This window comes from Dioszegia hungarica (genome assembly GCF_025882075.1).
Source record: "Dioszegia hungarica strain PDD-24b-2 chromosome Unknown MKK02contig_6, whole genome shotgun sequence".
Lineage (NCBI taxonomy): Eukaryota > Fungi > Basidiomycota > Tremellomycetes > Tremellales > Bulleribasidiaceae > Dioszegia > Dioszegia hungarica.
The window spans coordinates 631,436-655,710 of record NW_026515768.1 but is presented as its reverse complement, the minus strand read 5'-3'; the positions used below and the strand labels follow the sequence as shown (position 1 = coordinate 655,710).

At 57.4% G+C, this 24,275-nt stretch overlaps 12 protein-coding genes and 1 non-coding gene across 13 annotated transcripts; 9 read left to right on the top strand and 4 right to left on the bottom strand.

Moving 5' to 3' along the window:
* Nucleotides 1–80: 80 nt before the first annotated feature.
* Nucleotides 81–175, bottom strand: MKK02DRAFT_t33. Its single transcript has one exon. It is a non-coding gene; the product is annotated as a tRNA-Leu (tRNA).
* A 40-nt stretch (nucleotides 176–215) lies between these two features.
* MKK02DRAFT_42403 (uncharacterized protein) lies at nucleotides 216–1,162 on the top strand (the record flags this gene model as incomplete). Its single annotated transcript, XM_053091971.1, has 5 exons — nucleotides 216–245; nucleotides 367–447; nucleotides 505–725; nucleotides 819–891; nucleotides 941–1,162. The coding sequence occupies 5 exons, from the start codon at nucleotides 216–218 to the stop codon at nucleotides 1,160–1,162; spliced, it is 627 nt and encodes a 208-aa protein (XP_052947796.1).
* Nucleotides 1,163–1,242: 80 nt separating this feature from the next.
* Nucleotides 1,243–1,881, bottom strand: MKK02DRAFT_42402 (uncharacterized protein; the record flags this gene model as incomplete). The annotated part of the gene is made up of 1 exon (XM_053091970.1): nucleotides 1,243–1,881. The coding sequence occupies one exon, from the start codon at nucleotides 1,879–1,881 to the stop codon at nucleotides 1,243–1,245; it is 639 nt and encodes a 212-aa protein (XP_052947795.1).
* A 187-nt stretch (nucleotides 1,882–2,068) lies between these two features.
* On the top strand, nucleotides 2,069–3,527 carry MKK02DRAFT_23259 (U3 small nucleolar RNA-associated protein 6-domain-containing protein; the record flags this gene model as incomplete). Its single annotated transcript, XM_053086698.1, has 4 exons — nucleotides 2,069–2,146; nucleotides 2,197–2,341; nucleotides 2,389–2,566; nucleotides 2,615–3,527. 4 exons carry the CDS (start codon nucleotides 2,069–2,071, stop codon nucleotides 3,525–3,527), a joined length of 1,314 nt encoding a protein of 437 aa, XP_052947794.1.
* Nucleotides 3,528–4,972: 1,445 nt separating this feature from the next.
* MKK02DRAFT_42400 (uncharacterized protein) lies at nucleotides 4,973–6,942 on the top strand (the record flags this gene model as incomplete). The annotated part of the gene is made up of 4 exons (XM_053091969.1): nucleotides 4,973–5,405; nucleotides 5,478–5,552; nucleotides 5,629–5,883; nucleotides 5,936–6,942. 4 exons carry the CDS (start codon nucleotides 4,973–4,975, stop codon nucleotides 6,940–6,942), a joined length of 1,770 nt encoding a protein of 589 aa, XP_052947793.1.
* A 743-nt stretch (nucleotides 6,943–7,685) lies between these two features.
* Nucleotides 7,686–10,330, top strand: MKK02DRAFT_42399 (uncharacterized protein; the record flags this gene model as incomplete). Its single annotated transcript, XM_053091968.1, has 5 exons — nucleotides 7,686–7,816; nucleotides 7,881–9,091; nucleotides 9,148–9,222; nucleotides 9,300–9,533; nucleotides 9,582–10,330. 5 exons carry the CDS (start codon nucleotides 7,686–7,688, stop codon nucleotides 10,328–10,330), a joined length of 2,400 nt encoding a protein of 799 aa, XP_052947792.1.
* A 272-nt stretch (nucleotides 10,331–10,602) lies between these two features.
* Nucleotides 10,603–12,043, top strand: MKK02DRAFT_42398 (uncharacterized protein; the record flags this gene model as incomplete). The annotated part of the gene is made up of 8 exons (XM_053091967.1): nucleotides 10,603–10,621; nucleotides 10,654–10,775; nucleotides 10,819–10,886; nucleotides 10,929–11,117; nucleotides 11,152–11,260; nucleotides 11,293–11,392; nucleotides 11,447–11,737; nucleotides 11,784–12,043. 8 exons carry the CDS (start codon nucleotides 10,603–10,605, stop codon nucleotides 12,041–12,043), a joined length of 1,158 nt encoding a protein of 385 aa, XP_052947791.1.
* A 73-nt stretch (nucleotides 12,044–12,116) lies between these two features.
* Nucleotides 12,117–13,305, top strand: MKK02DRAFT_42397 (uncharacterized protein; the record flags this gene model as incomplete). The annotated part of the gene is made up of 7 exons (XM_053091966.1): nucleotides 12,117–12,179; nucleotides 12,215–12,380; nucleotides 12,430–12,608; nucleotides 12,641–12,743; nucleotides 12,776–12,821; nucleotides 12,878–12,934; nucleotides 12,981–13,305. The coding sequence occupies 7 exons, from the start codon at nucleotides 12,117–12,119 to the stop codon at nucleotides 13,303–13,305; spliced, it is 939 nt and encodes a 312-aa protein (XP_052947790.1).
* A 380-nt stretch (nucleotides 13,306–13,685) lies between these two features.
* Nucleotides 13,686–15,618, bottom strand: MKK02DRAFT_42396 (actin family; the record flags this gene model as incomplete). Its single annotated transcript, XM_053091965.1, has 8 exons — nucleotides 13,686–13,696; nucleotides 13,759–13,912; nucleotides 13,970–14,194; nucleotides 14,246–14,661; nucleotides 14,880–14,974; nucleotides 15,020–15,218; nucleotides 15,265–15,558; nucleotides 15,603–15,618. The coding sequence occupies 8 exons, from the start codon at nucleotides 15,616–15,618 to the stop codon at nucleotides 13,686–13,688; spliced, it is 1,410 nt and encodes a 469-aa protein (XP_052947789.1).
* Nucleotides 15,619–16,049: 431 nt separating this feature from the next.
* Nucleotides 16,050–18,197, top strand: MKK02DRAFT_23182 (putative serine/threonine protein phosphatase; the record flags this gene model as incomplete). Its single annotated transcript, XM_053086683.1, has 4 exons — nucleotides 16,050–16,420; nucleotides 16,466–17,510; nucleotides 17,558–17,770; nucleotides 17,826–18,197. The coding sequence occupies 4 exons, from the start codon at nucleotides 16,050–16,052 to the stop codon at nucleotides 18,195–18,197; spliced, it is 2,001 nt and encodes a 666-aa protein (XP_052947788.1).
* A 315-nt stretch (nucleotides 18,198–18,512) lies between these two features.
* Nucleotides 18,513–19,433, bottom strand: MKK02DRAFT_42394 (pre-mRNA splicing factor; the record flags this gene model as incomplete). The annotated part of the gene is made up of 6 exons (XM_053091964.1): nucleotides 18,513–18,562; nucleotides 18,630–18,706; nucleotides 18,758–18,801; nucleotides 19,029–19,249; nucleotides 19,273–19,297; nucleotides 19,353–19,433. The coding sequence occupies 6 exons, from the start codon at nucleotides 19,431–19,433 to the stop codon at nucleotides 18,513–18,515; spliced, it is 498 nt and encodes a 165-aa protein (XP_052947787.1).
* Nucleotides 19,434–20,370: 937 nt separating this feature from the next.
* On the top strand, nucleotides 20,371–21,883 carry MKK02DRAFT_31530 (uncharacterized protein; the record flags this gene model as incomplete). Its single annotated transcript, XM_053088317.1, has 6 exons — nucleotides 20,371–20,492; nucleotides 20,625–20,886; nucleotides 20,995–21,065; nucleotides 21,207–21,326; nucleotides 21,402–21,732; nucleotides 21,758–21,883. 6 exons carry the CDS (start codon nucleotides 20,371–20,373, stop codon nucleotides 21,881–21,883), a joined length of 1,032 nt encoding a protein of 343 aa, XP_052947786.1.
* A 452-nt stretch (nucleotides 21,884–22,335) lies between these two features.
* MKK02DRAFT_22582 (major facilitator superfamily transporter) lies at nucleotides 22,336–24,089 on the top strand (the record flags this gene model as incomplete). The annotated part of the gene is made up of 6 exons (XM_053086590.1): nucleotides 22,336–22,565; nucleotides 22,600–22,861; nucleotides 22,912–23,274; nucleotides 23,324–23,438; nucleotides 23,488–23,674; nucleotides 23,720–24,089. The coding sequence occupies 6 exons, from the start codon at nucleotides 22,336–22,338 to the stop codon at nucleotides 24,087–24,089; spliced, it is 1,527 nt and encodes a 508-aa protein (XP_052947785.1).
* Nucleotides 24,090–24,275: the final 186 nt, after the last annotated feature.

The window sequence follows — 24,275 nt, the reverse complement described above, 5'->3', positions numbered from 1 at the left end:
GGAGGATACTCGATGGGCAGGGCAAAAGCAAAAAGTTGGTGACCAGGTCCAACTCGAACGGACAGAGCTGCAAAAGAACATGCTTTAGAAGAGGATCGAACTCTTGCGGATAAATCCATCGGGAAACAAAAGCTAAAGCTTAAATCCGACGCCTTAACCACTCGGCCACTAAAGCGTCGCAAACTGAGCGTCCCGCGCACGGCATCTGAAGAGCAATGACTGCAGCGACCAACCTCCACCCTGCGGTCCCCGGGTCAAGCCCTAATGCATAATCTCACGCACACTTTATCAAAGCAATCGCACCGACAATGGTCAGCTCCCTCCTCGCAGCTCCATCTTCCGAAAGACACAGCACTGATTGCCCAGGCAAACGCATCTTCAAAGCGGATAGCCTCATCAAACGAGAAGGCCCTCTCGAACCTCCTACTCGGCCTCCTCAGTGTCAACGTCAGCTACACACCACACGACCACTCATTCACTAATGAGCCTCGCTGACTTACTCAGAGCTCATCACTGCTCATACGTGTCCTCTTCAAGCTCATCCGTTCGACACCTATCTATGCGTCGAAGAAGCTCTTTACGCTGCACCTGATATCCCTCGGAGCTACCGTAGCGGTCTGGCGATGGTTCTCCCTTGTCGGCACGCCAGGGCGTGACAGTAAGGGCAATGTGAGGAGTGGTGAAGACCTGGCGGGTGGTGGAGTCATTGAGCTGGCGTGGGACCTGTAAGTGTACCGCTCTGGTCTGGCAGGCAGACCCGGCCTACAAATGCGTGCTGGTCTGCCTGCCGGACATTGATAATCCAGCTAACCAAACAGGGTGTACATCACCTGGCTCTGCACGCTCGGCTCAGCTCTCTTTGGCAGCTGGGTATGGTACTTCTACCTCCTCGTAAGCTACGACTGTCCATCACTATACTGTAATCTGCGCTAACAACCAGATCCCTGCCTTCGGCGGATACAAGCTCTTCACCTTTGCCCGACCCTTCCTTGGGATGTTCCTGCCTGGCCTGTTCGGCCCCAAGTCAGCTTCGGGAGCACCAGCCGCGGGACCTGCTGCTCCCGAAGAACAAAGCGAGAGCAAGCGGCAAGCCAAGCTCAGAGCGAGGGCAGAAAAGGGGGACAAGCGGATCCAGCAGCAAGAAGTACGGCGGGCAAGATAGACAGGGCGAGATGTATACGTCTACTCTGCTGCTAGAGTCTACCTGACCGTGCATTAACAATGCCCCATTATGCTACCTAACTATGCCTCATTATGTCTCCCCTCCCACACATCTGCTCCCTTGTTCACCGTCTCCCCCCTCGTCTCCATATACTCTTCCACCCCGTCTAGCCCCACCTCTATCGTACTCGCCCTCCCCTTGGCATCCCTCGTCCACGTCCCGTACAACGCCTCCTGTACCCTCGTCTCCCTCTCCGTCAACATTCCCCCTCCCTCTTCACTCCAGCTCCGTTCCCCCGTCCATGCACTTCGCGACAGCCGTGCCTCCTCCGGTCTGGGCTCCTTCATATCGACCACCGCGCCTGTTCCCCCATTCCGCATGGTCTTGAAATTCTCCAATCCGCCGAGAGGCCGCCGAGACTGCAGGTTGCGTGCGTTCGAGGCGAACTCGTTGTAGGATGTGAATTTGGGGGTGTGGAGGGCGTTGAAGGCCGTTTTGAAGCCGGAGGGGATGGAAGAGGGGTCCTGGAGGAAGCTCGCAGAGTGGTGGTGCAGCTCGACGAGGTTACGGAGAATAGGTCGGGGGAGACGACGGGGGGTAGGTTTGGGTGTGGAGGGTGAAGATGGGCCGGCCTCGCTCGATGAAAAGCGGGCAGCCGTGGTGATGGGCTGAGCGCGGATAATACGCAGTGCCGTAGATGCTGTTTGGACTGCTTTCATGGTGTATATTGGGGGTGTGAGGCACAGATGGAAGATCGATGCATGACTTTGGCCTTCGACTTTCTAGCTATGTAGAGTGTCTTTCGTCTGGAGAATGCCACGTCATGCACCTCCACAAAAAGTTGAGACCAAGTCCTCTCCGCATCTCGCATACATCTATACACCTACTCACCTACTACCAAAGATCATGGAGAAGGTCCAATTCCAGCTCGAGGCGACTCTCCCAGAGCTCAAGGATCTGCACGAAAAAGGCTTGTTCTCCAAGGTGAGCTCCTTCGCTGGCAATAGCTCGTCAAAGCTTCGGCTGATGTCCAGGATGAGATCGACCAGATCACCCGGCGGCGGACGCACCTTGAGACCTCCCTCATACGGCAGGGAGTGAGGAAGGAGGACTTTTTCAAGTATGCGGAGTATGAGATCAACCTCGAGAAGCTGCGGAAGGTACGGTGGAGGAGACTCGGTAGGTCCTGTCTCCGGGTTGTCTGATGGTCCAGCTGACACCGGAAGGATACGACAAGAATCCGCCACCACCGAGCGCTTCGCTCTTCTCCATCCCCAGGAGAACGATGTACATCCTCAAGCGGGCGACCGTAAAGTTTCCGGGCGATATAGCCACTTGGCTGGCGTACGTCGAGTACGCCGGGCGCGAGGGTATGCGCAAGATCGTTACTAAAGGCTTGACGAGGTAAGCAGCGTTCTTGGGAAGTCGCACGGGACACAGCTGACATGTTAGTGCGCTTCAGCACCATCCCCTCTCCTCCACACTCTACCTTCTCTCCTCATTCCACTACGTCCACCCTGGCGCGCCCTTCCCCCGCTCCGCCATCCCCTCCGCCTCGACCCTCGACCTCCCTTCCGCAGCAGCCGACACCGATGAGGACGAGGATGAGACCAAGTGCGGCGTCTTTGCCCTCGAAGGTACTCAACCCGCACGTACCACCCTCCTCCTCGGACTTCGGATGTTACCTGCCAATCACGATCTCTGGCGGGAATACATCAAGCTGGAGTTGGGCTGGGTGGAGGCACTACGACGGCGCTGGAAGGTCCTCGGGATATCAAATACTGCCCAGCCTTCCGCGGTTGCTTGGGAAGAGAGTACAGGTGGCGAAGGATCGTTTGGACCGGAAGGGGAAGATGCTCGGAAAGCTATTCTCGGCGGACAACTCGTTTTGCAAGCGATACGGTCCGCTCTCGCTGCCACACCAGTCACGTTTGGATCATCTTCATCAAACTCCAACGGCGGGCTCGACTTCAGAGAAGGCCTTCTCGCGACGCTTCGGACGTACCCGAGTCCGCTACGGCCAACGTGTCTCGAGGTTGTCTACGGCGATCTGGAGAAGGTGGCTGAGTGGGGTGGGCGGGCAGGAGCGCAGGCGAGGATGCTGCTCTTGACGAAGGGGCTGTATGATCGGCCGTATGAGGCACGCCGGAAAGACGACGGAAGGGTCGTACTTGAGGGCGTGGAGCTGGTCGAGGCTATTGGCACGATCGGGAAGGAGATCAGGAAGGCGGTGAAGAGCGCAGGAGCGGTGTTTGGGGAGGTGGCTGGTTTATGGCTGGATCAGCGGATACAGGAGAACAAGGAGAATCCAGAATTGGTGAGTTGCCCAAACTGTGCAGGTCTGCACCAGCAGAACAGCAGCTGATCAGCGCTAGTCCGCATACCTCCTGTCCATCCTCTCGAGCTTGGCAAAGCCATCTCTCCGTCCCACACCCGCACTCCTCCTTCTCTACCTCACCCAGGCCGAATCCACCTCCTCTCCCGCAGAGCACCACGACCTCGTCAAGAAGTACGCCTCCCTCCACCCCACACACCCCGAGCTACAACTCGCATTACTCCGCAGCACAATCCACACCCCTTCCACGTCCTCCTCGGCATCTGCCCGATACCTCGCAGAACGCCTCGTCAAATCCTTTGACCTATCCTCCCTCTCCGCACCAGACAAACTCATCGTCCGCCAGATTTGGTCCGCTTGGGCCGACTGGGAGGTATCGACTGCCGCCTCCGAGGCAGCGATGACACCGATCTGGTCCAAGATCCTTCGGCTCAGTTTGGGTACCCATGGCTCCCCTGAAATCCACAACGACCTCCTCGTCCTCTACTTTGACTGGCTCGCCGCTCCCGACGCCTCAGGATCGGGAATCATGTCCGCTCTGAAGCGAATTACCGGGACGTACCGCCCTTCACCCGTCTTCTTCCCTCATGTCCTCGCTCGGCTCACTGCGGCGGGCGATGCGCAGCCCAAAGATATCATGCGCCTGCACGAGGCGTGGCGGGTGGTCTGTCTGACGGACAAGCAGAAGATCGATGAAGGGATGGCGGTCGTTCAGGAGTTGCTGGGAAGGAGAATGATGAAGGAGGCGATGGGGCTGGTGGAGACTGTGAGGGTGGAAGTGAGGGGAAGGGCGGGTGCATTGGTGGAGTTGGAGAGTAGGTGGGAGGAGGTACTGAGGAGCCAGGAAGACGAGAGTGGGGACAGCGAGAGTGAGGAAGAAGATGAGGACGAGAATGACCATGATGGGGGAAGAGAGGAAGAGCTTGACGAGGAGATGCCGCTGTGAGACCTCCCTGAGGCTTCTGGAGGAATGAGGGAGAAGATCCCGTTGGATGATATCTTTCTGCCCTGCAGGTCTAAATGTATGTATTGTACAATGTCACTTCCGATAACTCGCCCAGCAGCCGCGGAGACCACATTCCGCACCGCTTCATCCGCTGAGACATTTCAGCATGCTGCTCGACGTATGGTTGGCGCTGACTCGAGCTTGAGCTGCCACTCTATTTCGTATGCGTATCTTGTTGGGAAATGTACTTAGTGTTGACTAGATCTATGTAAGGGGCATCGTCGGTTTCGTGCTCCGTCGTGCTGAGAGGGTGAGCGGCGTGGCGCGCGCGCATGATAGCAAGCTACTATACCCAATACGGCGCATGGACCGGACTTGTCAACAAATCTACGATCCGCCGCACATCTCAAGACATCTCACGCATTCATGGCTGTTCTGAGCCTGATTTGTCCTTCATCTCGCGGATGTGACCTATGTGTAGTAGTCATCTAGAGTGCTCATCTTCTTTGGGTCGACAGATCGAGACATCATGAGCGCGAAGTCGAGCAACAGAGCCGAGATGGCACCCCCAGCCGCTGGTCCGCCTATCGCCCGGACCGACCTCCACCGCACCCAGAGCGTCGCCGACCTTGGCGGCCCAGTGAGCGCGCCTCGCGTCGGCCACACACCATTGTCGCGATCTACGGCCTCCCTGCCTGTGCTTCCTAGTCAAGCCCCTGACAACTATTTCCACTACAACCAGTACCATCCCACGCCCGAGGTATTCTACACGACCGACCTGGCCGCCGCGGATGTCCGTCTGCGCGAGCTGCGGGGACCCTTCATGGGACTGGATATGGAATGGCCATATGAGAAGATCCAACAGGACTCGTTCAGGTTTATCGAGAAGATTGGGAAGACGGCCATGATACAGGTGTGCGATGAGCGGTTGATCGTCATGCTTCATTTACAGGATGCCAGTAGTGAGTCCGGTTATGTTTTACCGACTCTGTTACCTTCTCCAATTGTCTGCTGTGCTTCAGCTGAGGATGTAGTACGCGATCTGCCGCCTAGGCTGATTGAGATCATGGCAGATCCGACAATCTACAAGTGCGGTGTCCAAGTCAGAAGTGAGCTCGACATTCTGACGTTCAATTCCCCTCAAACGTGCTCATCCCTGACAAGCCAATTGCTGACTCCGGTCAGACGACGGCTACAAGCTGCAGTCCGACTTCCCTGGACTCTTCCCAACTGGTATCCGGAGCTTCTTGGAGCTGTCGAACATCGCGCGCATACTCAATCCGGACCAAAAATCTTACCCCAAAGGCGGTCCAGCAGATCGGCGCAGGCTTGTCTCGCTCGCGAACCTGACAGAGAAGTTCATTGGCAAGAAGCTTTTGAAGGACCCGGCGGTACGGGGCTGTGATTGGGCAGGAGATCTTAGTCAAAAGGAAAAGGACTGTAAGTCACGGACGGCCAATATTGGGCACAGATCCCGCGCTGACTGTCATAGATGCGGCCAACGACGCCTTCGTCAGCCTTCAGATATGCCTGGAGTTGATAAAGTGCGCCATCGACCGCGGAACCCATATCGACCTGGATTACTGCGTCAACACCATCAATGCGGACGGGACGCACTACCGAGGGGTCTTGACCGAGCGGACCAAGATCCGTCCGAACAGGGCAGGTGATGCTAGCGCGAACGACGAGGGTACCACCCCTCTCCATCGCGCCACAGCTTCCGCTGCTTCAGCTCTGCCAATCCTCGCCGTGCCTCCAGCGATAGGCACTACCTCGATCTCCACCATCCCGGCTCTATCTCCTTCAGTGGATTCATATACGGACCCGACCGATCCCTCCACAACCCATGCTCTCCCCACACCGACAGATCTACCTGGTCAGCCAGCTATCACTCTCCCCACGTCACCGATCATACCGCGTCCCATCTCCGCACTTCCCGTTCGGGCCATTCCCCCTCTCACATCGGCTACCACGTCCGCAATGCCCGCAGCGCCAGCGGAACGCGCAGATCCGCCCATGGATGTATTGAGCGAGCATAACGGAGATGGCGACGTGACGGAAACGGATGATGGCGAAGAGGAGGGGGGCGGTCCGGGACATCGGACGAAGAGGAGGCGTACAGCTGGAGTCGAGCAGGGAGACAGCGCGAGCTCGAGTCAGCTGCGTGTCCAAGCAGGATTGACCTCGACTGAGCTAGCTCAGCCGTCGCCGATCACGGACGTGTCGATGGAGGGTGATAGTGGTCGCAGATTGAGGCCTGCCGACAGTGGGATCGGTATGGGGGAGGAGGCACCCGCTTGCCCAGCAGAGACCAAGAAGGGAGCGGCTGGACTGTCCGCCGAGGACGAGGCGCTGGCTCTGGCGATGCTGGCGGAGCCGATGACTCAGGGAGACGGAGCGACCGGTGAGATCGCTGCGAAACTGGCTGGCGGGGGAGCGAAGGCACCTGCGTCCTCCGTCGCAGCGGTGCCACTTGATCTCAACGCGGAGTTGGCATAGCTGTTGGCTCCGCTCGACGAGGAGGAGGAGCAATTGCTACATGGGCGGACATGATGTAGGGCGAGGGGACAGTGGATCTGCTGAGTATCTGAAGAGGGCTAGGAGTTGTAACGTCATCTGGACAAGATCGACGGGTCTCGGACAGTAATATTGCAATTGTGCTCATTTCTTGCCGGTATCTGTGCTAGGAATGCATCTTGTCGTAGAGTATCTGTCGTGGTCATTCTGGGTTCACGACTGACACCGAGCTGCTTGCCCACGCTGGGTCATGCTTTCGGCTAGCGAAGGACAGCCTTAAGAGCTCAGACAGGCACGATCAGCGGAGTGAAGGGGTGAAGGGGAAGCAATGAGGCAGCTTCGCTCAGGCACTCCACACACCCCCTTGCCTCGTGTGGCACAGCCGCAAAGCTCAACATGCCCTTCTCTTCTCCTCTCTTCTTTCTGATACCTCTTGACTTGCTGGAGACTGGTCTGAGACCGACAGCAACGAGGCCTCAGACAAGATGTCTCCGCCACTTGCCCTCCGCCACCTCCACTTCCGCTTTCCGCCTCCCCTCCAACTCTCTCGCCTGTTCACATCGCCCAACTCATTCAACACCTACTCTTCTGGAGCTCTCACTGGTCGAAGCTGGAGCTCACCAGCTACAGGCAGTATTAGACGATACTGCATCCCCGCGATCGGCGGTGGTGCAGGCTTGGGCGCACGAAGCACCGGCGCCACCTCCACTCTCCCTCGACGCAGGATGGCTTCTTCCGACAGCGATGAGAGCGCGAGCAGCTCCCGCTCTTCCTCCTCGGTACGGCTGATTGACAAGGAGGCTGGTATAGGACGGTGGACGGGTCGCGCTGTCTTTGTCTCTCCATCACCAGGACCGTACGTGACCTCGCCAGCTTGTCCGTCGTACACTCTACTGCAAAGCCTGGCTGACTCTTTGTAGTGTGGCTCGGTCTAGCTCTGGGACAGCCGACTCTCCCATCTCTATCACCTCCTCCCCTCGCTCCTCTGAATCCTCTCGCACCCCTTCACCGGAACCATCTCGTCAGCCTTCCACACCCCTCACCCGCCCGCGGGCCGTAGCGCACTACTCCTCACCTCACGCCCGGACCGCCTACACCCCACCCCAGCCCTTCTACCCTCCCTCTCCAGCTCGACAGGCGTCATATCCAGCCCCAGCGCGCGTACACCCCTTCTTCAACCGTACTTTTGCTCGCACCAAATCGGCTCCCGTACCCCACACTCCGCCCCCACCAGCCAGTCAACGTCCTCGGATGGTGGCCGACTACAGCAGCACGAGCGAGTCTCAAGCTAGCACAGCTACTGGCGCAGACTCGACCTTCGGTAGTCAGCCCAGTCAGCCCCGTATCCAAGTGCCGCAGGGATCGCCGTCTAGGGGTCCTGTCGGAGGCAAGGGAAAGGCGAGGGCGGCGCTGACTGAGTTGGAGATCGACAAGATACTCAGTCAGGTGGAGAGCATCGACCTGTCGGGGAAGCTCGGTCCCACCGCTAAAGCTGCTGGGTCTAAGGGCAAGGTAGCGGCGCCGGTGAGCGCTAGGAGTTCGGCGGAGGCGTCAGGCCTGGTGCGGTCATCCAGCGATGTCGAGACAACCAAGGCGGGATCTGCTTCTGGGTCTAGTGGAGGAGGGAAGAGCGCCCTGGGCAGGTATGGCCGAGTGCCAAAGACCAATACCGCCTCCTCAGCAGCATCTCCGCCGAAAACGACCGCAGCCGTCGAGGCGCCAGCAGCTGTCTCAGCTGTATCAGCGCCCATCCAATCTCGGTCTACTGCGGAGATCTACCCACTTCCGCCCAAGGCGGGACCCACCAGCAACATGTCCGCAACGAAGTCAACCACAACTCTCAGCTCCACCATCCCTACCTCAGAGGCCTCGGGTCCCCCGGTACCACTCGCCTACTACAAGTACACCGACCATAAGCCTTGTCCGGAGGTAGTGTATACCACATCCATCTCGGAAGCGGACCAGCTTCTCGGTCGACTCGAAGGACAGGTGATGGGTCTGGACCTGGAGTGGCCGATGAGGTGGTGGGATAAAGAGGCGAGCAGGTGGCAGTTTAGGCCTGGAAAGACGGCGTTGATTCAGGTATGCGATGAGAGGTTGATTGTGCTATTGCATCTCAAGGATGGGAATAGTGAGTTGTCCAGCCCGCTCCGATGGCAACCATGGGCCCAGAGCTTACGATGTCAGATATGGTACTCCCAAAAAAGCTCGTTTCGATCATGGAGAATCCCGCGATCTACAAGTGTGGAGTGCAGGTCAGAGGTGAGCATCCTAATCCAGCGTCAAATTCGCATCTATTCATAGCCGCCGAGCGGTAACGAGCATAGCTGACTGCATAGGGGATGGCAAGCGTCTTGTCGATGACTTCCCAGGCAGCTTCCCGACTGGCGTCAAGAGCCTGCTTGAGCTTTCGAACGTTGCCCGCGCCGCAGACCCTATCCGATGCGGACCAGGGCTTCGACTGATTTCGCTCGCAAATCTCGTCAAGAATTACCTCGGACGGGAGCTCGAGAAGGATCCCCAAGTCCGGCAGAGTAATTGGAGTTCGAGTCTGAATCAGAAGCAGGTGGACTGTAAGCTGGAATCATTTACTGTGACAGATAATGACGCTGACTCCATAGACGGTGCAAATGACGTCTTTGCCGGTCTTCAGGTTTACCTCCACCTCAAACGCCTTGCCGCTGAACGGCAATTTCCTATCGACTTGGATCGATGTAGTAACAGCTTCAACGCGGACGGATCGCCAGACTACCGCGCTATCTCCACTCGCACCCCTAGTCCTTCCATACCTACATTCACCGCCGTCCCCGGCAGTACCGACCTCTTTGCCGAGTCATTCGCCTATCGCCTCGCACCCGGTCAACCCAAATTCCCACCTCCGGCGCATACAAACGCTCTCAATGCTTTCAAGTCAGGAATGACCATCGAGGCCATCACTGCCGAACGGGGCGTCAAAAGGAGTACGATCGAGGGGTATATCTGCCAGGCGCTGGCGGTGCTAGAGGAGGAGACGCTGAGTGCGGAAGAAAAGGGGAGGCTAGTCCCGCAACTGAAGGAGGAGTATGTGAGGCGGAAGTTTAGAGGTCTGATCGTGAGCTTGAGGAGGGGGGCAGAGGAGGACGGTGTGTCCAGTACGAGCGAATCAGAGGATGAGAGGGGAGTTGAGAAGGGGAGGAAGGCGGAACCAGTTGACGCTCTGGCAGAGTCGATGGCTGGGGTTGCGCTCGGCGGGAAGGTGGCAACTTCCTCAATGACAATTGTGAGCTCAGGGAGGATGCCTGTAATCACGGTGACGGCGGAGGATCTAGAGGCTGCTGCGATGATGCCGCCCTTGACGGAGTCGGACGAAGAGGAGATAGCGGGGTTGTGACGGGAGATGGGATCTTGGGCGTCGCGATTTTTGCGAGACACGTAAGCCAATGCTACATGATCATCGTACTCCCTCTGCATGTCGATAGTGATTTATGGTACTTGTAAGACAAGATCCTAAGTCCGTTCGACTCGCACGAGGACCTCCGATCCTGGCGGACAAAAGGGGTCCTCTGGGCGCTTGGATCCGCTTGTCAACGCTGCGCTCACTCACAACCGCTCATATCCACTCATTTGCGTCCTTGACCAACATCCAGCCCTACATCATCCATCATGCCATCCGAGAAAGACTGTGAGCTGCATACCGGGCAAATCTGACCTTAGATGAGGATTGGGCATTTTCTGTTGTTCTTCAGCAGGTCTGGACCAACGAGTCTGTCCTCTTGGTTGGACAAGCGCTCGCCGCCTATACCAACCAAGCGTGTACGGTGGAAACGCGGGAGATGGTGGGTCTGCCTGCTCTCTTGTGGACGCTGGCTGATCAGACAGGCGAGCAAGACTTATCCTTGGGCGCATCACCATTTCATCACCAACTCGGGTTTCCGGCGCTACTTTAAGTGAGACTATCTCCACTTCCCAGCTTCCTCGCTGACGCCCAGGCTCGGCTCTGACGGCGATCCTGAACCAAAGACTGCGGCGGGCGAACCCTTCAGCTCGGCTCTCCACCCGGCCATATTCGGCAAATTCAGCGTCCCCGGCAAACGGGCGACGTGGAGGTTATCTGGCTTGATTTTGATCTGGTGTCTGCTCCTGCAGGCTGCGCGGCGGCTGCACGACGAGATAGAATCGTGAGTCTGTGCGGTAGGATGGGCTGATCTGTAGTGCGGCGGAAGCAGGGACATGTTTGCCGACGCAGGCGTATGACCGAGCAAGTCTCCCGGACGCGTCGAGGAGTAGAGGCTGGGGAGTGTATCGGATGCAGACGCCAGACGTGAGTGCTAGTGATAACCGCGCTGATTATAGGGGCGTGGCATCCACGGACAAACCGCCGAACCGTTTCCGGTGAGAGCTCACGACTATACCAGCGGGAGCTATCAGAGCGCTTGCATCAAGAGCCTGTCCAGTAAGTCGTTCGTTATCCGCTTGTACGTACTATGCTGATCCACCAGAATCCCAGCGGACATTCAAGCCGATGGTGCTAGCCGACTTGAGCTCGCTTCCAGGTATCTCGGAGCTCTCGCCCCTACTGCGCTCGGTAATCTTCTTGGCGTCGAAGCCCTCTTCATAGCCATCGCAAATACGACGAGTCCCAGGTTCGGCGGCAACGCTTATCTGACGGATGCCTCCTTGTCGCTCCTCCGACCGACTCCCCTGTCCTCGTTCTCCTACCTCCGTGCCTACCGAGCTGAATGGAAGGACCGCATGACTCGGAAGGAGTATAATAAAGGCCGGACGGTCTTGCTTCCACGTGAGCTATCTTTCCACGATTATGGACCAGACTGACACCTCATTAGTGGACACTGACAAGGAATTCTGGGGCAAGGCCTATCTGCACTGCTTCGCTGAGGACGAGCGAGATCGGATGAACCCCCGAACCCTTCAACGCATCATCTACAATATCCATCGTCTGGCCGTTCAGAGTCCCGAGCTGGGCATTCCAAGTTTGGGAGACGTATGGCCCATAGGCCTCCCGAGGTCCGCGCGCATGTACTTCATTGAGGAGGAGCCGGAGAAGGAGGTCGAGGAGGAATCGGACGGAGGAAGCGACATGTAGATAGATATCGAGCTTGGGACAATCGTGACCATAATGTGTAAATGCATATCAGAGATCGGGTCACGCCACCCTCATGTCGGCAGCTACTGACACTCTCGCGGACTGCTGTCCATGTACTGATCTCCGCCACCTTCGGGTGAGTGCTCCAGGTGTCCCGAGCTGACGTGACAGATCTTCCAGATGACGAGTCACGAAATCGCGAGAGCGTTATCCCTCCGGCAAGAGGAGCGCCAGGGCGCCTTCGATCTGCCAGCGAAGATCACTGAGGGTGTCCACAACAAGCTTGAGTGGTTTGCGAGAAAAGACGCCCTCGGCATGCTCGCAGCAACGATATATCGTGCGCATTTGTCTGTTTGTCTCTGAAGCGGTTGTGCTGACTTGCACAGGTTACTACGCCGGAATCCTCGATTACTCCTTGGACAAAGCAGCCGTGAGGCGTGCGCAAGATGCAGCCGTGAAGATCATCCGGCAACAGGCGCGACTCTACTCCGCTGGCAAGCTACGCAGTAAACGGCTGTTCCACCATCGTCATCTGCTTTCGCCTATTCTGGAGTCAATTGCAAAGGTAAGCTCAAGGTCAACGTTTCCTGATGTCAGCGCCACCCCGAGGTTTTCCCCGTCGACAGCTCAGACTGGTCGCATGCCGACTGGTTTCGCTGGCACGTAGTAGAGGCGACCCAGAGCGCTCAAGATACCTTGCGTGAGTCAAGCGCCTAGCAGAGCTGATGGTAGTGAAGGATATCCGAGCCGAGCTAGGCCGGGACGGCGTCTATCCCGGGTAGACAAGCGGAAGATCCGATCCTACTTCGCTGTAGCCGAGCTGAGTGCTCGCAGCGCCGGACAAACGAGACCGGGGCCGATCCCGGATGCGGATGTCGAGCAGCTCGCCCGGTATGACACACCAGATTTTGCCGTCATGACACGAGCTGACTTTCAGATTCCTACTCCTCAACGGCGTCCCATTGCCTCTCCGAAACGCAGAGCATGACAAGTACGACCAACGCATCCAGCTGTCTGATATGGCAAGAGTGTGGTTCCTCGACTTTTCCGGCATCTTGCTCACTTTCAGAGCCATCCTCTACGATCGGTTCGAAAAGATCTATGAGGCGGCGATGAGGAGGTTTCCTCAGGAGCAGATGGGCACCGGTGCCGTTGCCGGAGACATGACGCTTGAGGTCCAATGTGTGTACACGAAGAAGGGGGTGAAGGCGAGAAATGATGGAGATGGGGAGGGCACGGATGGTGAAGATGAGGAGGAGTAGGCCGCTACGGGGCGGTCAGGAGGGCGGCGGGGTACAAGGAGGCGGATAATGAGGGGGCGGGCCCGAGCAGCAAGCGGTTGAGAGTTTAGGGCGTGGAAGTGAGGAGCGCGCTGGAAGTGCTTGTTATAGTGAGTAATTGAGGACGTGATTGAGAGAGATGGAGTGAGCTGATCATGCCAGGAAAGAAGTCTTGAACTCGATGTCGGAAACGAATTGTCGGAAGTGAACTGTCGGAATCTCGAAGGAAATAGAAAGGAAGTATCAATGTCAATGTCGAATCTGGAAGGAAAGGGAAAGAAAGGAAATGAAATTCGTCTTTGTCTAGAAAGCAATCGTAGCATATCTCATCTTGATGCCCGGAATATCTAGGTGATGTATATCTACTTGCACCCTACTTGATCAGCTTGTGCCTAGGCCACACATCTGCGTCAGCCAGCTGAACCAAATACTCACGCTGATGTATGATCTGCGGCCCGTGTTCCTCATACTCATCCTTTGTTACCCAGAGTTGATGGAATGATCCCAACGAAGCGAGGATGCTTCCGCCCAACCAGCCCGCATACCGCTTTTCGAACGGTACAGTCGGAGAGTGGATCTTGATCTTTTGCTGCCCTCGTCAGCTTTGCTTTCCCAGATCAGATTCGTGGGGCGAGCGTAAGCTTACACTTGGCATCAACCTCGCTAGTTCCATATCCAGCCGCTCAGTCAACCCCTTGATACCCGCCCCGTTCCCGACCACGACGATGTTCTGAAGCAAAGCAGCGCGAACGTCCACGTCGCACGACATGATACTGTCGTGGACGAGCTGAGAGAGGGAGACGAGGTCTTTGAGGGAGTGGGAGTGGTCGCTTGATTGAGCGAGGCGAAGGGATGCGGGTGGTTCGATCGACTATAGAGTCAGCTTGTATTGAATGTCCAAAATCCGGATGCGAAAGCTCACCTGGTCAAAGTAATTCTTGGGATCAAACAGCATTTCGGAGAATCGATACCTCTCCTCCCCCCATGCCTTGCTGTACCCATCCGGTAACTCATAATTCACCACCGGCAGACTGGTGGCACTGGCCAGGTCGTACCCTCGCACATTGACGACTTCGGCACACGCCTCCTTCCACGCCTCGACGACGCTGTTTTCGCCCCATGAGCGCCAGGACGCGGTTGTCGAGCCGAGCCGGTCGTCCCGCAGTACGGGCTTTGGCTGGCGCATCTCGGTCGAATCGAGAGGGGAGGGCTCGCGCTTGGCGATGAGGTGGCGGGGAAGGAGGGAGAGTGGGAAGGGACGGGAAGAGGTGGAGTGGGTGAAGTTGGAGTGGATTTGGGAGGTGAGGAGTTGGCCGGCGAGGGGTTGGCGCATAGTGCCTGGGGGTCAGCGGGGCTCGAGGACAGGGGAGGGATAGGAAGGGGAGGGGATGGGAAGAGAGAGGAGGGGAAGAGAGGGGAGAGGAAGAGAGGGGAGGGGAAGAGAGGGGAGGGGAAGAGAGGGGAGGGGAAGAGAGGGGAGGGGAAGAGAGGGGAGGGGAAGAGAGGGGAGGGGAAGAGAGGGGAGGGGAAGAGAGGGGAGAGTAGGAGGAGCTTACCGGCTCGCAGAGCATATCCGTCAACAACAGGGATGGCGCTGCTATTTGCGTACCCTACGTCCAGAACCAAAGCAGTGGGCTTTCCTGCTGCGAAGCTATAGCATGAGCTGTTGCTCCCTCGGGTGTGGCGGCCAACTCACGCAGACAGTACCCCCGCAGAGCCAAAGTACATCGCTGGTACCTCCTCCCCCTCAAACGCCATCTGCGCAATCATTTCCCTCGCTTTGGGCGTATTCCACGCCGGCTCCGTGATCATCAAAGGGTGCTCTTTGGGATCGACCGAGAGCCGGTTATGCAAGATATGATGCAGGAGCTGCGAGGCGGGTTCTGGCTCGTTCACTTTGTTATCAGCTATCATGCCAATGTGCAGTAGCGATCAGCTGACCTATCCCATCCTGCATAAAGTTCCCCACTTCCATCCCTGCTCTCCATACCCCCACCCCATCATCCCCCACGTAATATTTCCGCCCCTTCTTCCCTCCGACTCCATTCGTTCCTCCCCCGTCCATATTCACATCCTCCTCATCTCCTCCTCCGTTCGCATGTCCATTGGCGGATGACTCGCCCTGCTCCGTATACCCGTAGAAGGACGGGCAGACTACGCGAGGGCAGTCCTCGCCCGCGTACCCTGCTCGGGTGGTGTATGAGCCGAAATCGACCACGAGGGCTGATACCTCGTCTATGATGTTAGCTATAGCCCCATCAGGAGAACAGATAGCTCACCTCCGTTGTATACCATAGTGTATGCTGTGAAGGGAGAAGGTATGCAGTGTCAATAGAGGTCAAGTTGGGCTGAGCGCGTTGGGATCAACAGCTGGGTTGGGTGAGTGACGTGGCATTCCTCACACGGTATCGGAGGGAGCCTGGTTGAGATGAGATGAGATGGACCCGCACCAGCTAGAAAAGATCATCTCTACTCATCTCGTACACTATAGTACCCTGTAGATAGTCTAGCCATACACAGCAGCACCTCAAGCCTACACATTGCAGTACGAAACGTACACCCGCAGAGTCTAAAGCTCGGCCACCCAGCTAGCGCCCCGCAACACCGCCGCCTGGACCGATGCCATGGCGCCCCCACTCCCGGTGACCTCCACAGCGACCCTGCACGCCCTGACAGAGCGTCTAGCCTCACACGGCTCAGAGCGCTCCAACCCTCTATCTCCACTCATGTCCCAAAAGCTCGCCGCCTCACTCGCCAACTTCTCCCCTACCTCCCTAGCCGCCGCCGCTGCCCAATATCGTCAGCCCGCACCGCCGCCCGCGCTGCCCGTCCTGCAGCTGCTCGGGCGGCATCAGGACCCCACGTTCGAGAAGGGGAAGGAGGGCATCAATGTCCCGTGGAATGACAACCACACGAGTATCGGTACGGGGGACTTTTTGCCTGGCGACAAGTGTCCGTTGAGGATACGATGGAGCGCGATGGATGATCATCTGGAGGTGCGGTGCGGGACGATGGATGAGAATGATCTGGAGGGGTTTGTGGCGGATATGGCGATTGTGATGCGGAGGGAGTTTGATTGTTGGGTAGAGCAGTGCTGGTGAGCCCACTGTTCTTGACACAGGAATCTTTTGCTGACAAGCAGGACCGAGGCATTCCATTACCTCTTCACACGGACACTACCCACCCTGATCATCCACCTCATCCTCACCGGTGCGACACCCCAATTCCTCCGCCGCAGCATCGTACACGGCGGATGGCCCCTCGACACCCTCTTCCAGACCCAAATGCTCGATCTCCTCTACACCGAGCTCGAGCTCCGCCTCTCCGGCGCCCGTCCCCCAGAACCCACAACAACCAAACCGTCCGGCCCCTCCGCCGCGTCCATCCCAGGCCTGAACGGCCCCGCCCCTGTCCAACCCATCAACCCCCTTCCTACGCGGGACGGCATCTGCTTTCACAACGTCTCGTACGAGCACGGCTACGATCTCGAGGAGGACGACCACTGCGCGTGCTTGTGCCAGCTCACAAGCTGTCTGCGGTGTTTCGAGATATCGGCGATGCAGCGGAAAGGACCCACTTCGTTATTGCCATACGAGCTAAGGGAGACTATTACCGCGGAAGGGTGGTCGGGCGGTGTAGAAGCCGCCGATCAGGCGAGAATACGGACCGACGGATTGAGGCCCGCGTCTATTCGTCAGTCGGCCATACCAACGGGGAAGGGATTTGTACGGAATCCAAAGGCCAGCCCGCCCGAGACGGCCAATCCATACAAGGCCGGACCGCCCCTCTTCCCCCATCCCCAAATGACCGACGTCCTTGCGGTGGAGGAACATCTCCGCTGGCGCCTGAAAGAGCTGGGAGCGCACGATCCGGCGGTCGAAGGGCGGTATGGGCCAAGTAAGAATGATCCGGCGGCGCTAGATGGGGTGGAATTGCCAGAAGAGTCGGAGGATGGGGATTCGCAGGCTGGTGCAGGCAAGAAGGCGGGTGGGCCCAAGATGGTCAAGATTACGAGGGGGAAGGGGAAGGTACGGAGAGTCGTGAATGGGAAGAAGGATGATGGGAAGAAGGGTAAAGCAGGAGGAGCGGGGACAGGGGCGGTGTGTTATCTGCCGAAAGAGTGGGCGGAGGAGGATCCACAGGTTCGGAATATGGCCGTCGTTTTGACGTTTAGGCATTTCGTCAAGGTGAGTTATCACCGGTACGATCGAGGAAATTGAAAGCTGACATTCAGCTTTTGCATCAAATAGCAACCTCTGTAACACCCTTCTCATACCCTTCCTACTCGCGCGATGTTGAAGAGCTCGAGCGCGTACATCCCATCGCCCTGTATCGACGTCTGGCGGAACCAGCTGTACCACGGCGAAAGGACGCTCGGATGTCCAGAGCCTGGGTGGAGTGTATGGAGCGGTGGGGCGAAGAATTAGGCGCGAGGGAGAAGACTAGAGTGAGTCGACAACTGAATACGATCTTTGCCTCTTTGCCTTATACTGATCTCTCAGGGCAACATGCTAGTCAACGACAACCGCCACGCCGAAGCCGTCGAATACTACACCCGCGCCCTCTCCCTCGACCCCAAAAAGACCGTCTACCTCTCAAACCGCGCCGTCGCACTCAACACTCTGGGATACCACCAGCAAGCCGAAGTGGACTGTAATCTTATCCTGGCCAAAGACGGCAAGAATGGGAAAGCATTCTATCAGCGGGCACTGGCGCGGAGGGGTCAGGGGCGGGTGAGGGAGGCGGAGGTGGATCTGAGAGAGGTGTTGCGGTATCAGCCGAATAATGATAGTGCGAAGAGGTTGATGGGGGTCGTCAAAGGGGAGGTGGCCAAGTTGCCCAAGATGAGTGCGAAGGAGGCTTTGGAGTTTTAGGGGTAGAGTGTGAAGCATGGGGGAAGGGAAGGGAGAGATAGAAGGCAGAGAAGGCAGGTTGAAGTAGTGAGGGACCGGGCGGAGCGGGGACTCGTATCTTGGAGCAGTAGGAGCAGCAGCAGGAGATGCAGATGATAGTAATATGGCTAATATGGCCAATCCCTCTGCCCCCGCACCGTCATTGTACATGGTGCACGACTGGCATCTTGATGCTCTTTGTCTTTCTACTGCATCCAAGCCCATGTCATCTCGATCTTAGCGCCCAACACAGACCCCTCGTACCACAGGAACCCCAACCACCACCCAGCCCACAGATCATCGCCGGACACCCTGGTTCGTCCGCGTCGTACCCCTCCGCGCATTTGCTATTTTGTCAGCTTGGCCCTGGTTTTACCAGCGTCACGAAGCGAAGGAATAAGGGTGGCAGCTCACCCCGCTGGATCGTGGCTCGTCCACGTGCTGCTCCAATACCGCGCCCACGCATCGCATTGGGTCCAACACGCTTGAACCTGACATGTCAGCTGTATGTTCGGCGGGCACTTGTCGAATGGGCAGCTTACATAGGTGCGTTGGCGAGAAGGTCGGGGACAATGACGAATCGGATCTGGGTTGTCAGCATACAGGTCTCCTGCCGCTGCGAAGACAAGATGAAGACAGCAGGGTCGTGATCCTATCGAACCCCTCCGCCCAGTAATCTCCTATTCCGCTTGCCCGCCTTCCCAACCGCGCCACCCCGGACCCCCTTCCTGCAGCCCGCAATCCGCCCTCTGGTCCCCTCCGTACGAGCTCCGCATCTCCCTCTCTCCAAAGTTGAGGAAGAACGCCACGCACCATGCTTCCCCGGATATACACCTGTTCCAGCTGCGACACCCGGCCATCCCTCGCCGTCACGGTTATTTCCCTCAACGAGATATTGAGCGAGTCTTCGGCTGTTGACGGGAATAGAACGAGACGTTTGGTTCGGCGGGAATAGTCGATATACAGAGCGTATGCGTATGGAATGAGAGGGCCAGCGGTAATTAAAGAAGGGACCTGGTCAGCCTGCCTCCCTCCTGATAGTATCGCTGAAACATACCCTCCATCAGCTTCCCTCGGTACATCTGTCCCTTGTCAGCTTTCTGGCCCTGCTTCTCGGTAGAGCGTCTGGAAGCTCACCTCTCCAGTCTTTAATTCCACAGTCACGATATGCCCCAATGACTCGTGCATCAGTTTGATAGGTACACCGAGGTTCGCCATTTTCGTTCGAGATTCAGTGGATTCGGTATCTAAGGAGGCGGAAAATCTGGGGGCAGACGAGCTTGTGCTTGTCTGTGCGTCGATTACAGGGGCGGAGAGAGGGGTCTGGAGTAGATATGAGCTGGATGAAGATATGGATTAATGCGAGCGAGAAGAGAGCGCAGAGGGAGAGCTGGACGAAATGTACAGTGTAACAGGGAGGAGCGAATAAGCTACACTGACCGCTTCTGTTGCTGAGAGGGACGAGCGACCTTGCTATCACCTATGCATGCTCTTCACATCGACTATCTACGGTCTGAGGGCTACTGCCTCCCCTGTGCGGAATACCCACTTACAGGCCGGATCTCCTGGTTTGCGCGAAATCCGACTGTGGGGGACAGAATCGCAGGGATCTGGCAACTTTTCAGCCGGCCTCCTACAGACAGGATATTGCCGTATGTGCCAGCTTGGTAATTACATCAAGCTGCTCAAATCGGAATGCTGAGCGGCGGAGTGCCTGAGCTTGCTCGACTACTGATTGAGCTGAAGAACGCCGGACGCTCGTTGGCATCCACGCCCGACGGCTCTGTTGCTCGGTGAGAAGAGTCTTGCAGTCGTCTTGACGACGTCCCTCTGATGGGTTCCTGGTTACTCGATGCCCTTACTTGATGCGTGCTTCTCTCCGCATGCTATATATCTGCTTGATTGTCGCGCCGACTGACGGTGATCACCTTTACCCATCTCCTTTCTGAGCTCATTCTACCTAACCCACCGCACGCGTCCCATCATTCAGAGGCAATGTCGTCCCCGCCCATCCCCACCAAGTCGCTTCTGCGCACCTTCCGTCTCCCCGCCGCTCGGATCTCAGAGGACTCCTCTGTCTCTCATGATGTTTCTTCTACCACACCACACTCTACAGCTCGCGACAGCACCGGCCACTCCCTACCTCTTACTCCCAATGGCACCTCCGCTCTCTCGACTCTTCCCCGCACCCCTCCCCGCCCTCCTCGGCGCAACACCACCTCCACCCTCCCTGCTCTCCGGCGCCAGCCATCAGAGTACTTTGAGGACCGCGTTGAAGTCCTGCGGCAGACGGCGGAGCGAGAAGAGCGGGCCGAGATGAGGTGGGATATCAAAATGCCGAAAGCTATCGAGGTTGATGTAAGTTTATCCCAACCCCTACGATCTGGCAGTACACACGCTGACCTGTAGATCTTCAGCCCGACTGGCCGAGGTCAACCTAGCGCATACCGGCCCCTCATACACCGCTCGCACAGCTCGCACAGCCGTACCAGCAGCGCAACATCCCTTTCCTCGTCCTCATCCACCTCCTCATCGGGGTCAGGCTCGGAGCCAGCCACTCCCACCCGCCCGCCTCGGCGCCACATACACGCATACTCTACATCCTCGGTACCCCGCCTGGAGCGCGATCCCGGAGATCGTAAAGGCGCAAAACCGTCCAGCTCGTAAATGTGTCGGTCGGCTTGATGCTGGCGTGGATATGTCGGAGGATGTCTTGGGATTGGAGCGGCCTTGATGGTCTGCCATTGATTGTAGACACTGTACAGCGTACCTTGCGTAGATGTACCTGGGGCTGGACCCTTCCATGAGCGCAGACCCTGCATCGCTCTTCCGCCCGGGAGCCGACACGAGGTCCACGCTCAGTCTCCCCCGAGCAGCCCTTATCTATCTCTGCTTGCTACCTCTGCCTTGTCCCCATCCCCTCTATCTGAGCAAGACCTTTCCCGCTAGCTCCGACAGAGATTGACCGAGGCAAGATCGATGATTACACAGTAGCAGAGGCGGTGATGTGCGCCTCGGAGATATACTCGCTTTAAGCTTTCCTACACCTCCCGAAGAACGGGTCCGAGCGGCCCCGCGCCCGGCGCGTCCTTTGAGCTCTCGTGTCATCATGTCAGCGTGTCAGCCTTGCATCTCACCTCGCAATCATCTCTAGTACCAAGTCTGCATACTCCCTACTCAATCCAGCAGGATGTCCGCCCAGATTATTCAAATTCCATCAGCCGTCGCGCACCCTACCATGGAGGAATCCTCCGCATCAGCCCTTCAAACCGCTTCCTCCCCTACCGCCGCCGGTGCCCCCATCCTCACCCCCGCCTCAGCCGTCCTCCCGTCTCCCCACCACCTGCACCACGAGATGCACCGTCGGCTCTCGGAACACTTTGATGACCGGCTCGGGGCGTTGAAGCATTCAAGCGACGTGACGGATGAAGGGGCGAAGAAGGAATGGGATATCAGGATGCCGGTCAAGGAGGGAGAGGTGGTGGTGAGCTCAGCAGCTGCCAGATCTTTGCGCATTGTCAGCGGCAGAGCTGACGCGCTAGCCACCTCGTCATGGTGATCATCCCAGTCCCTCTCCGCCACCTCTCCTGCACGGCCACTCGGGTCTCTGCCCAATATCCACGGGGACCAAGGCGGCGCCTGATGATCTCGACAAGCCCGTTCAGTAATGGTGTAGAGGCGACAGAAGGGACGGAGTATGCGTAGGGCGACGGGGCAGTCAATGAGTATATGAAGGTGTCGCTGCATAAGAGCCCATAGGACTCGACTTAGGGTTCGGACCTCAGCCCTCAGCCTTCAGGGACGTTAGAGTTCGGCTTTAGGGGGCTCCACCACACCCGATGTCCGACGAGCGGAGCCGATAAGGAGCTCTATAATTGGAGCGCTAAGACAGCGCTAGTGCTACTCATTCGACCGCAGCTCTTTACAGGACCGCAGTCAACGTAGTCATGATCTTATCTCTCAGCCGCCGGCTCGCGTACGCGAATCAAGGAGGAGGAGGCTCAGCCGACAGCCTGTTCGAACACAGACGACTCCTATCTCAGCTGATGCCATATATCTCTGCCCCATCAGTGCTCCTCAACTTCTTGTCCTCTCCTCACCATTCTTACCTCCTTACACAATGCCTATCCCACCCGCATATCCTCATAACGAACTCGCAGACACGGACCTGCATCCTATCGAGCAAGACCGGAAGGACCCCGACGGCAAGCAAGGCGACACGGAGGATGCAGTCGAAGCTGTGCCGGATCAGGGCTACGACCCATTCGAGGTGGACCAGAAGTACCTCGTTGCGTCCAAATCTACCAAGTTCTACCGCGGCGTACTACTCCAGATGATCCTCTTCGGAACGTGAGTCGCGGTATCGAATCCAGCTGATGTCCAGACTAGCACTAGTTGGGCCCAGTATGGCAGATGCCATCTCCAACCTCGGCGGCGGTGGTCTCTCCTCTCCCTACCTTGCCAATCTTGCCAACTCCCTCAGCTACACCATGTCCTGCCTTCTTACCCTCTGCGGTGGCCCTCTCATCAACAAAATCGGCATCAAATGGGCATGTCTCATCGCTGCCATTGGTATGCCTCTTGCTCCCAGCGGGTACTATACGAGTGCGCGGCTAGGTATCGACTGGTATCTCCTCTTATCCAGGGTTGGTCTATCCTCTTCATCATTCATTGATAGTACGCGCTAAACCCCCAGACTGTCGGTGGCCTCACCGACGGATTCCTTTATATCGGCGAAAGCACGGCCATGCTCTCCTATCCCCTTCCCGACGAGCGCGGGCTGTACCTCGGTATATGGTCTGCGATGCGGAACTCTGGGTCTATATTAGGTGGAGCCATCAACTACTCAACTAATTTCTCGAAGGAGACGGCGGGAGGCATCGCCTGGTCAACGTACCTCGTGTTCGTCGGATTTTCCGCTACTGGTTTCATCTGGGCGTTGCTCCTCTCGCCCACAGCGAAGGTCCGCAGGCGGGACGGGAGCCGGATCCCATCGTCTGCTCGGATGTCGTGGAAGGAGGAGTTCGTTGCGCTGTGGAGGCACCTCCAGAAACCTAGAGTGAGTCGGTGTCTGTCAGAGCAGCGGATCGTATCAGGCTGAAGGCCAGACTTGGCTTATGTTTGTCCCGGCCTTCTACTCCTTCTTCATCGGCGGGACCTTTGGCACCTACCTCTCCCTCAATTTTTCGGTCCGCTCCCGCGCCCTATCGTCTTTGATCGTCCGTAAGTATCGCACCCCTCTTGTCTACGCAGGTCTTAAACTCACGCTCAGCCACCATCACTGTCCCCGCTGTCCTCCTGTACGGCAAGTTCATCCTTGACCGCAAGAGCTGGTCGCAGAAGAAACGAGCGTGGATCTGCGCCGCCGCATGGGTGATCCCCCAAGCCGCTGCTTTCATCTGGGTCAGTATCGAGATATCAAAGCAGCAGAACCCCTTGATCGCTTATGACTATGGAATGTGAGTGGAGCCATCATCTCGAAAAGCCAAAAGCTGAACCGGCAGTCACGGTGCCCGCTGGGCCGAAGCGTACCTCCCTTACCTCATCATCTTTGTCACCTGCTACTGGTGCCAGCTCTCTATCTACTGGATCCTCGGTACCTTCAGCACCGATGTCAAATCGTCCGCTCGCACCGGCGGGCTTTTCAGGGCGTTCGAAACGGCAGGTCAGGCCGTATCGTACGGTATCAACGCCAACTCGGCCAACAAGAACGTGCCCATGTGGATCAACATCGGTGTCTTCGTCGCGGCCCTTCCGTGCCTGTTCTTCCTTATCAGGCTGGTGCCTGAGCAGCCGAAGGAGCACGACGATGTTGTCGAGGCGGACGGAATCAAGCCCGCGGTCCCGGTGGCGTCGGGCGCACTGGTAGCTTGAACGAGGAGTAAGCTGGCCTGTCACAGCGTGAGCTAGTATAGGGTATTAGGCGCCTCGGGAATGTGTAAAATTTCGTAGCAGGCGGGTCTGGGAGTTTAGTTTCGATAGGCTCCGTCATTCTCAGTTCAGTAATTGTAGCTATGCCGTTTATCTTTGCTAACCAAGTACCCAGACCTCCTCAGACTT